Source organism: Talpa occidentalis, unplaced genomic scaffold, assembly GCF_014898055.3.
Source record: "Talpa occidentalis isolate TD23 unplaced genomic scaffold, MPIMG_talOcc4v2.1 talOcc4.4, whole genome shotgun sequence".
NCBI lineage: Eukaryota > Metazoa > Chordata > Mammalia > Eulipotyphla > Talpidae > Talpa > Talpa occidentalis.
Window position 1 is genome coordinate 4,631,395 of NW_023604295.1, and position 11,446 is coordinate 4,642,840.

The 11,446-nt window shown below is 52.9% G+C and overlaps 1 protein-coding gene across 1 annotated transcript in view; it reads left to right on the top strand.

Annotated features, from left to right (window-relative positions):
- Nucleotides 1-10,713, top strand: part of HLCS (holocarboxylase synthetase) — a 122,285-nt gene extending 111,572 nt beyond the window's left edge. Inside the window, exons 8-10 of the mRNA XM_054700284.1 lie at nt 2,939-3,053; nt 5,376-5,589; nt 7,615-10,713. Coding sequence (XP_054556259.1) covers nt 2,939-3,053; nt 5,376-5,589; nt 7,615-7,786 — 501 coding nt within the window. The 3' untranslated portion in view covers nt 7,787-10,713. The remainder of the gene's footprint in view (nt 1-2,938; nt 3,054-5,375; nt 5,590-7,614) is intronic.
- Nucleotides 10,714-11,446: the final 733 nt, after the last annotated feature.

Below are 11,446 nucleotides of genomic sequence, written 5' to 3' on the forward strand. Positions count from 1 at the left end.
GGGCTTCAGAGCCAGGAGCAGGCTGGCTGTGATTTCTGGGGAGAAGGCTCCTTGTGCAGGCCTGAGCACCTCCACAGGCCCCCCTCGGTGTGCTGTGGTCCGTGCTGGAGAGTCCTTGCTCTGCAATCACTGGGGTTCAACGTCCGGGTATTTGGGACCGCTCCTCCCCGCCCCCCCCCCCCACTGTGCGGCTTAGGGTGCCTGCCTCTGCCTCCTAGGTCCTGGAGGTGCTGTGGCCAGTTATGGAGACGGTTAGCTTGGCTTCCTTACCCAGGCTCACCCCCTCCCCATCCTTGACCTTCCTGGAAGGATTTCACGTGGATATAAAAAGGGGTCCCTGCCAGCCTCCCTCCCACATATGGCTCTTCTGCTGGGCTAGAACATCTATTGTCTTAACTCCTGAAGCAGGAAGCTAAGATCTTGACTCCCCCAAGATGGCCTGACAGCAGGGGAGGGTCCTCGACCCCATGGCTCCAGCCAGGGCCTCACAGCCAGGGACTAGGACAGTGTGCGTGTCCCTGGTTACGTCTCCCCGCCCCACCACACTGAACCCCAGCACCAGTCCGCCCCCTTGCTTCGTCTGGGGGGCTTGGCTCCTCTGACCTTCTCTGACCTTCACAGACCAGCCTGCCGCCCTGAGCTGTCTCCCCTAGTAGAAAGCTCCCTCGTGGGGACAAGTATTTTTAACCCTGGCAACAGGTTAATCAGTCTTAGAAAAATCAGTAAATTGAGCCTCGGAAATTAGCCTGTTTAGCTTCTCGTGGCTTTGGTTTTGACCTTGTGAGCTCACTTGTTAACATAGTGTTGTCGGCCTGCTGTGTGCCCGGCGTCCCCGGGCATGTGGGGGGCGTCTCATCCTCCTCGAGGTGCTCCCAGCAGCTCTCCAGTTTCTGCATCTTCTGGCTCAGCCTCATCTCTCGGTTGGCTTCGGGTTTGTTTTGAACACAGCTCGATCCCCTTGCCCAGGACAGCTTCAGGGCGCTTGAAATGGGCCAGGGTCACAGAGAGTTTGCTTGTCCTCCGTCCTTCACTAGTGCCCAGCCTGTCCCTGGCGAGGTGTCCCCGTCAGCATACAAATCATGCCCTGGATGGAGGCAGCTCCCTGGATGCTCACCGTTCCTTCCAGAACCCCACATGGCCACCGCCTCTCAGTCTACCTGGGGGCCCAACTCAAACGCTGTTTCCTGACCCTCCGGCTACAAAATGCCCTCCCCAGAAACACCCCGCCACCCGAAATGTCTCAGGCCTCTTACGGCATCTCCGAGGATGACTGAAGCCGAGTGATCGTGCTCCTGCTGTGTCTCCTGCACCGCGGCCAGCAACCTGGAGGCTGGGCGGGCCTCACCCCCAGAGTGGAGTGGGGCGCCTGCGGGCGCGGGGGGCCCTTGCAGCTGTCCGAACAAACAAGTCAGTGAAAAATAAGCGCCTGGCCTTTCTCTCCATCCTGGAGCAGCTGTCCTTGTTCACCTGCATGGGGACCCCGGGTTCCATAAGCTGTAATGTGGGTCCTGCAGATGTGAGGTCAGACCGTAGCCCGAGAGCAGGGCAGGCCAGACACAAGTGGGCCCCCCGGGGGTGCTGTCGCTGGGCCTTGACAGGGGCGGCGTGGGGCCTGGGAGTGAAGCACTGGAAGGCGAGAGAAGAGAGAGAACGGAATTGTGAGAGGGAGCAAGACCAGATCTCCTTGCAGATGTCCTAAGTACCCTCTCCCACCCTTGCCCCTGATGCTTGGGCGCCCACATCTTTGGGGCGTGTCCTGCGCTTTTTACAATGTGGTGCAACATCTCTGTTCTCTACCCACTGGGTGCCAGCAGGACTCCCTCAAGCTGTGACACCCAGCGCTGTCTCCCAGTGTGTGTGTGTGGGGGGGGGAATGCTATCCCCGGCCCCATTGGGAACCCCCTATTCCATAGGGAAAGAATATAGGACACTCCCTCTCAGTTAGGGTCACGGCGACCACCCCATGTCTTCCTGTTTATGCTTTTGTTCTCCTGTGGTCCCGGCTTCTCTCTCTGGATGCGCTGCTGGGGAAGCCACGCTTCCAGTGACAAAGACCCACTGACTGGCCGCGGTGAAGGAGGCTGCTGGAGGGAGACCAGGGCCTTTCTGGGCAGCAGCTCCAGAACAGAGGATCAAGGCAGCCCCTGGTGTGGCCTCAGGCAGGGCACACGCCTCTTTGAACCTCTGTCCTCCTCTGTTAACAAGGGGTGAACAGTAGCCCCACGTCTGGTATAAGGAGACGGAGGTGGGATGGGCTCCCCTGTTCCACGCACCCCAGGCCATCGGCCTGAGCCCGGGGCCACCTGCGACCAGGTGTGACCCCGCCTGTGTCCCAGAGTCACAGTCACTCAAGACGTGGGGTCGGGGTGACCCGTCTCAGGGCCTTTCCACAGTGACCGGGGCACAGGCAGAGACCCGCGGGGTGGGGAGGCCGTGGACACAGGACAAGGCCATTTTTGTTGGCAGCTCCTCCAGGCCTCAGCAGGAGGGATTCCTCCCTGTGTCTTCGCTGCCTTCACCGGAGACGTTGTGCTGTTTCCTGTTGCAGTGGTGACCTCCTGAGGAGCATGGCCGCCGATGGGACAAGGAGCCCCGAGCAGCGCGCTCCGCTGCCCTAGCACGCCGGGCGCTCCCTGGCGGAGCGGATACCGGGGTCGGGGATTGAACTCACGAATATGAGCATCCTTGTTGCGTGTTCTTGATGACGGCGAACGCGGCGGGGGGCGGGGGGGATGCGGGGAAGATGCCACCTGGCTCTGGTCGCTGGCCTCATCCCAAAGGGACTTGTTCCAAGGGGTCGTCCCAAAGAAGTGGCCTGAGCGACGAGGACAAGCCCGGTGCCCTGGGTTTCTGGAGCGTCCGGCTCCTCTGCTGGCTCACCGTGTCCGGCCGCCGCAGGTCCCAGGGTCCCTGGGTTAACACACAGCTTTTCCTCCAGGATATCAACTTACGAGTGAAGTGGCCCAACGATATTTATTACGGGGACCTCATGAAGCTTGGCGGAGTTCTGGTCAACTCAACCCTCATGGGAGAGACGTTCTATATACTTATTGGTGAGTCTTTAGAGCCTTTCCCAGCAGATTCAGATTAATGAAAACTTTCTCCACCTGGCTCCATGGCGGGGGTGGGTTATCCTGTGAGGTGACTTTTTCTTTGAACCTCCATGTCTGCTCGACGGGTCAGACTACCTGAAACCTGGCCAGGGGTTTAGCGCTTCTCTGTGGCCTGGAAACCACCGACTTGGTGACCCATCAGATGGCTCTTTCTCATGCTTTTCCAAACTCCTGTTCCTCGTGGAGTTAGAAGTGGTGAAACTACACATCTAATGCACCATTTTGTCATAAGAAAACAAAAAGTTAACTTCCAGGGTCGACCTCCTGGTGCTTTTGCCTTCTTCAGCTGATCTTCCCAGAAAAAGATGAAAACATGTAAAAGTCACTTTTTAAAAAAGATTTATTTTATTTATTTATGCATACAAGAGCTGGGGTACAGGCCAGAGGTGTGGGGAGTAAGAGGATTCACCAAGACAGAGTGGGGAGCAGAACAGGCGGATCTACTGAAACACGCTGCTGATGGGAGCAGCGGGGAGACAGGAGAGGTCTGCGCCATGTGCGTAGCTCCCTGGCGGGGGAGCGAACTCTTGCTGCAATGCCTGGCGATAGCTTCATAGTGCTGAGACTTAACCCTTTGCGCCATCAGGGAGGCCCAACAGTCACCTTATTCTTAATGTTCAGAAGAAGCCCCAGGCTGGTCATGGGGGGTCCCAGTTTCACCCTCGGCACCTGTGTCACCAGCCAGACAGCCTCATTAGTGTTTCCAGAAGTTCTTAGACCCCAACCACCAGCCTCCCCCTAAGGGATTATTGCTGATCAAAAATCCGTGGTAGACAGAAAACTTTTGTGGGCAGTGCGGCGGGAGAGCACACAGCTCTGCGTCCTGCGGGCTAGATTGTTCTGGGCTAACTTGCTCAGGGCGAGCTGCCTGCACCCCGGCTCCATCCATCTCCACTGGGTCCCCAGGTGGGAGACAGAGAAAAGGAGGAGGGTCCGGATACGGAGGAGGTTCAGGGTGCTGAGGGCTTCTGTCCGCGTGGGGCCAGAGAAACATTTCCCTGTGGGGAAACCGTAGCTTTCACTAGAGCTTGGGGGTGCTGGGAAGGAGGGTTGGGGTGACTTGGACCTGGAAGAGATTCAGGGTCTCGCTGGTCCCCTAAGGATGCAACCCGAGTCACCAGCAGGCGGCGCTGCTGTTTCCTCGGGACTTTCCACCTTCCGAATACGAGGGGCTCTGGGCCCTTCATTCACACACACACACAAACACCCTACACACACACACACACACACACACACACACACACTCCCCCTACACACACACACACACTCCCCCTACACACACACCCTACCCACACACACCCCCTACCCACACACCACACACACCCCCTACCCACACACATACACCCTACACACCCCCCCACAACCCCTACACACACACACACACACACCACACATACCCTACACACACACCCTACACCCCCCCCCTCACACACACACACACCCGCGCTCCCTGGGTCCTCCGCGTGCGTCTACTGCTCAGAGGGAGGATGGAGGGCGTGAGCAACTGCAGACTCTGCCCCTGTTGCTGTGTTGTTTTTTCCCAGGTGTAACGTACATCACTTTGTGTTGTAGTAGCTATTTTTTGTTTGTTTGTTTTTAACGAGGCTAATGGGTCCTTCCGCTTCCACTGACTGTGACTTAGAACATTTACCAAAGAATAGTTCCTGTAAGCTGCGTTGATCCCTCTGAGCCTGTATTTTGGGAGTTTTTTCCTGGACGCCCCGAAGGGACACAGTCATGTCTCTCTCGCTGCTTCTCGGGCAGGTGCTACTCGCTCAAGACCCCTTGAGGCCGACTCACGGCCCTGCAGAAGTGAGACTCCACGTCTCTGGAAAGCCCCTAGCCTCTCCCCAGGGGACGTGTGTTGAGGAACAGCAGAGATAAGCCTGCTAGGACCCCACTGCCTGGGGTCAGGAGCCTGTCCGAGAGGCCCTGGCCCCCTGGCCCTGGCCAAGAGCGTGAGCCTGGCCTGGACCGCAGGGGACGCTTCCTGCAGAAGCAGCTCTGGGGAGGTCTCATCCCTGGCTTCTAAATGAACCAGATGACCTTGCATTTTCTCCACCCCATTCACTTCCCCAGCTTATCGGTCGCCCTCGGTTTGAACAAGGTAAGGAAGGAAGGGCGGAAAGAAGGTGGGCTTCAGAAAGGCCCTCTGCCCGGTCGACATGAGGAAAGGGGGCAGAGACCCCTGGCGGGAGGGACTCTGCCTCCTTCCGAGGTCGAGCCACTCCTGTTTTCAGTGGCCGGTTTGTTTTTGTCCAGGCTGTGGATTCAACGTGACCAACAGCAACCCCACCATCTGCATCAATGACCTGGTCTCTGAGCACAACAAACAGCAGGGGGCCGACCTGCCGCCCCTGCGGGTGGACTGCCTCCTCGCCAGGGCCGTGACCCAGCTGGAGACGCTGATCGATTCGTTCCAGGACAAAGGGCCCGACGGCATCCTTCCCCTTTATTATAAATACTGGGTGCACAGGTCAGTGCGGGCCAGCCTCGTTCTTTTCAGATTCCTTCACTAAGTCAGCACAGCATGTGAAAATGAGAAGCTAAGCCCTGGTCGAGATAATTTTTTTTTTACCTTTCTGATGGAGAAACGTGGTGGTGAGCAAGTTAGCTCACCTGCTGGCCCCCCGTGCCTCCTGGCGGCGGGCGGTGGGGTCCTGGCAACACCAGGGTGGTTCCCCACGTGTTTAACGTGGGCCTGACTCTGAGACAGACAGTCTACTATGTGGCACATTCTAGACAATAGTTGTTCTCACAGTGAGATTCCAGTCACGCAGCTGCCTCACCTGGGAACTTGTTAGAGAGGCAGCTTCCCCTGCGTCCCACCCTGGGCCTCCGAAGTGGGGCCAGCACTTGTGTGTTAACTAATATTCCAGGGGTGCTCGCGCACCTACAGCTTGGGAAGCCTGATGTGTACCCACAGGCTTCAGCCCTTCAAAAATAGCAACGACTTAAACTGCAGAAAATAACAAGGGAGTGAGGGATTTGTCAGGGGTGGGGAGGAACAAAGTGACAGGGCAACTCGTGCAGTGTGTGGCCGTCATTAGACCCTGGACGGCAGGAAATCCGCAAGGGATAGGAAAGCCACTGAGGATCCTGATGGACAATGGCGGGACTTGAACTCGGGCTGTCCATCAGATAATGTTACGAGGGGGATGTTGGGTTGGCGCTGTGTAGGAGATGGCTGTTAGGCTTATGAGATGCACATTGAAGCTCTGGTGGGTCAAGACCACGATGCCGCTCATAGGTTCAGCAAAGGAAGACCGGGAGCCGGAAGGCGAGAGCAAATATAAAAAGTGTCTGTTGCCGTGAGGATAAATGAATTTCTTTGCACTGTCTTTTCGACTTTCCTGTAGGCTGGAAATTCTTCAAAATAAAATTTGGGGGGTAAGGTAATACTTTTAAAGCTGCTCACCAGGAGGGGACATTTGGAGAGTCTTCAAACGAATTAGCAGTAGAATTAGAATGAGTTTCACTTTTACGTGGCCATCCAATTCTCTTTCAGAAGACAAAACTTACTCAACTCAGCCAAGAACAGGCCCATTTCAGGCAAAAATCCTAGACCACTGTTCAGTGTTTCCTGAACGTGTCAGAGACGAGGGGACGGGCGCAAATCCTCCCCCAGCTGGTCAGCTGGACTCCCAGCTCTGCCCCACGCTTTTGCCACCCGGTCAGTCGAAGGCAGCGCGTCCCCCGCTAACCTCGTCCATAGTTGAGGCCTTGTCCATACGGGCCCTGTAACCTCGAGCAAAATGGCACGTGAGGGCACCAGTGACCGTCGGCTGGCTGACGCCAAGAGTCAAGTTCCTACTGTGGATTTCTGGTCACAGAACACCCCCAAACATCTAAAGACCCCAAACTTCTAATATTCAACACTCATGAGCTGATTGCTGAGGAACCTTCTCCTAATGACGGGCACGCCCTGCAGTAGTTGCCATGCCCCTTTGTTCTTCTTTCATCCCTGACAAATCTCTTACTCTTTGTCTTCACATAGTCATTTTCCAACACACTTAGTCCAGTTCAGGGTCACTGTGGCGAAAGCCAGTCTCAGCAGCTCAGGGCACAAGGGGGACCCCACTCTGGACAGGACACCCTCCCATTACGGGAGCATCACACACACACAACTAGGGGCGCCCTTGAGACCCAACTAACGAGCCCACGGACACATCACTGTGATGTGGGCAGACCCAAGCCCCCTGGTAAAGTCCTACACAGACTCAGGGAGAAACTGCCAACCCCCCAGATGGTGGCCCTGCCTGGGAATCGGGTTTGGTTTTGTTCCCTCACCATGTTATAGCAAAACAGCTCCGACCCACACACTTCTGTTCAAGACCTGCTGTAGTTAGGACACGCCCTGCGGTGGCGAGGCGGGCATGCAGCCTGGGGTGTCAGCTGGCTCCGCGCCCCCCCCCAGCCCCCAAGCCCTGGCGTAGTTGAGTCACTGAACTGTCCACCTCGTGTCCTGTGTGATCACCACATGCTCTTTTTTCCTTTTCAGTGCTCAGCGTGTCCGGCTGGGCAGCGCTGAGGGGCCGGAGGTGTCGGTGGTGGGCCTGGACGACTCGGGGTACCTGCAGGTGCACCAGGAGGGCGGCCAGGTAGAGACGGTGCACCCCGACGGGAACTCCTTCGACATGCTGAGGAACCTCATCCTCCCCAAGCAGCGCTAGTCCCAGCCCCCAGGCACCTTCACAGTGTGAGGGGAGGGTTGGGACCCAACCCCTGTTCCAGCCCACGGTTCTGCAAAAGCAAAATGGCACGTGGAGGTGAACTTTTACTCCCTCTGACAGGAATCTGATCATTTTTCCGCTGGCTTCTGTGGGGGTCATCTTGGTGGTGGAAGGTTTTCTCGGGCAGAAGGCGCCGAGGCCACGCATGGGGCAGGCTTAGGCTTGGCACAGCCCGAGCTAGGTGGGGAGTATTGCTCCCTTCTTGGACTGGGAGGTGTGTTTACGGTTCTCCTCCTGCCCCCCAAATGTTTGTATGTGGAAACAGCAGTGGAATCATTCAAATTATTTTTCCAGCAGTAGCAACCTTTATCCCTAGACTAAGACAAATAAAGCCAAAAAGCTCCAGGACCCAGGCCAGTTTGCCATTTTGTGCCCTCGCTTAGAAGCAGCCAGGGAAGTGTTTTCCAGTGGGACATATACTGGCACTTTGTAGTTGTTTTAATTTTTGTTAGTGAAGCAAAGAGAAAGTGACCTACTCTAAGGGCGCTTGGTGGTTCAACCCCACTATCTCCGCGGTTGCAGAGGCACATCCCACTGGTACGGTGACCGTGACCTTGGCGAGGAAACCAGTTAATTTGACATTATTTTATGAGCGCGCTTTTCATAAGTTAACCTCATATTCTAAAGTGATGGGTGAAGCTGAAGGTCCGTAGTGCTGATGAAGCATTGCTTGGATGTGGGGAGGAGCCTGCGCTGTGCCCGCTGGGGCTGATGTCTCCCTCTCCCACACCGCTGCGGAGACCCGGGGCCTTCAGGCCAGTTCCAGGCTCGCTTTGAAATATGGGGCGCAAGACTGCGGTACAGAGTAGAGAAGAACCTGGCATTTCCTTGTAAATCATAACTTTTGGCCTCATTTTTTCCTATATTGCCAAGATAAAAATGTTACTGATACTAATGCCATCGTTGGCCAGGGGTGTGTGTGCGCACGCCGGGCGTGTGAAGCTTGAGAAGATGTTCAAAATCTGATGCCCTAAAAGTCTCCCTGGAAGAACAAAAGGAAGGAAGCCTTTGATCTGCACATGCTATTTCCAGATGTCCTCATGCCTCTCCATGCACTCCTATCTCTGTGGAAGTTGGGAATCACATTACTCCTCAGCCTTAAAAGACCCGTTTTTGTCCACTTTTCTGTCTTCTTGTCAGTCCCAACTGAAATCAATGGAGAAAAAAAAAAAATACTCCCTGGAGCTCTCAGCTTTGAACAGAACCCCCTCAGTGCACCCCAGCCCCATCTTTATCCAGCCCTCACCCAGCCCAGCTAGTTCCAGAAACTTGTGGTTTTCAGTATAAATTCCGTCTACCTTTAGCCAAGCACAGAGCGCCCCATAGGAAGCAAAAAAATAACATGTTTAGTTAAGTACACCAAACCAATATGTGTTTTTTGGAAATGAAACTTTAAAAGAACTTCAAAAGTAATTTTTGCAAATAAGGCTTCAATTAGAATTAGTTTTCTTAAAAAAAAAAAAAAAAAGTCTCTGTCTCCCAAATGCTCAAGCCTTCTTTGGGAATTAGTGGCAAGTTTAAATAAATGTCCACACCACCCCCAAATTACGAAATGGACTCCCTCTCAGCAGGGCGTCTGCAAAATATCACCAGGAAGAACCATCTCCCTGTGAATGTCGCAAGTTTAATTTCTCAAACTTTGTAATATAAGGCAAGTCATCGCTCAGAGCTGCCATCACTGCCTTCTGTGCCTCTTTTGGGGGGTTTTTTAAAATGAAAAACATGCTATGTTTTGTTTTAAGCTGAAGTCCTATTCTAGACAGTTCTCCTTTGGGGGAAAATGTTATCATTTAATTTCCTTTCGGTAAATTAAAACTAATGAGGTGTGGCTGTGTCACAGCGGATGGAGATGTTTCGGTGTACCGCTTTGCTCTGTGCTTCTAAGACTTACCCGTCTCGACACCCGGTTGTCCTGTGCAAGACTAAACAGACCTGAGGCCAATGCTGCATTTTTCATCAACCTGATTTTTGCTTCAGATGAACCAAAGACTTTTAAATGCTGCTTCATATAGAGCAGCTGGAGAAAGGCATTTTACCTGTAGCTGTTAGCATTAAGGAAACTTTTCTATTTGCTACACTGTAGTCATCGATCTGGGGCATTTATGTGCCTGGAAATCTGTGATCAAGGAGCTTTACAGTCTTAACAGAAGCTTTGCATTTTCTTCTCCATCTGGAAACTCAGCAATTAAACTCAGGATTGGCGTGTGCCGTTAGGACACTGAACTGTCTCCAGCTTAGAGGCTGTGCACTGAGAATCTGTTGGGTTCTGTAGAAGACAAGACATCCTTCTGGGCAGACTATGGGAACTCAAGGGGAAGTGAACCCTAAAATAGGACAGCAATGTCTGGGCTTCGTGGGGTCCCGGCTGAGCTGTGCTCCCCAGCGCGGGGCACCTTGGCAGCTTTCAAAGGGAGTGGTCAGAGCAGAAAGAATTTGGGTCCAGCATAAAATAGTGTGTTTGCTGTTCAGCTGCTGATTTTGCCTGATGTGGGAGCAAGTAGCTCCAACAGGGGTTGGGCACACAGGCCCAGGTGGGGGTTGCAGGCAGCCCCCAGCCCCCAACTCCCACGTACACACATGCGCGCACACACACATGCACTCACATGGGTCACCTCCACCCTTGAGTCAAACCAGGAGACAAGACAGCCCCATCCAACAGTTTCAGAATGAAAAGGGAGATATTTCAGGCTTACATCCTGTCGATCTGTTCGCTCAACAGACAGAAAATGGAGAAACCTTTTTCCTGGATAATTACTATGCATATTTGAAATAAAAATGTAAACCTTTGCATTTTTAGCTTTTCAAAGAACTGTCTTTGAAAAGTATTTTAAACCAATGCCTATAAAAGCAAGTTTACCAAAATAAACTTTAAGACTTTCTATATAGTTTGGACTCATTGTCATTTTTTTTTTTTTTACAAGTTTCATTTTTAAAAACAGGCAGCCCTTTTTGGTTACAGTATTTTTATTCATATTTAAACATATTTTTACAAAATAAATAGTTTTACATAGTAAGGAGTATGTATGTATTTGTAATCATTAAGAAGCGGGTGCTTTGAGGGGATGTGTTTTTGACAAATGTATTCTGTGTCATACAAAAGAGAAATCTTACTACCCCTGAAAGTTATAGAAACCCCCAAAGTAAAAATCTTTTTAACTGAGGTGAGAAAACATCTTAACAATTTAATGTGAATTCTTTAAATTTAAAAATAAATTTAATGTTACAACAAACTGTAAGAACAGAGTGGGGGGTTGTAGCATCTGTTTGAATTTTGCCTTGATGGCTCCCCCCCCCCCAATTTTAACCTGAAGTATCATACTTAAGTTTAGGAGCAGCTGGAATAACGCACCTCAGATAACCCAGGAGCTTCGAGTCACTAAAAATACAAGCTATTGTAATTTTACGGTGTTTGCTTGAAAATACTCTTTTGATTCCATTTTCTCTGTCGCAGCCTCCACAGTCGACCCAGGTACAGTTACAATTTGGTAGACTGGACGGGATTCATGGACCCTAGAAACCTCTCCCACCCTCAGGGTCCAAGGGAAGAGGGCAGGCTGGACAGGACTTGGAAAAGGACAAGAGGTTGGGGGGAGACAGAGA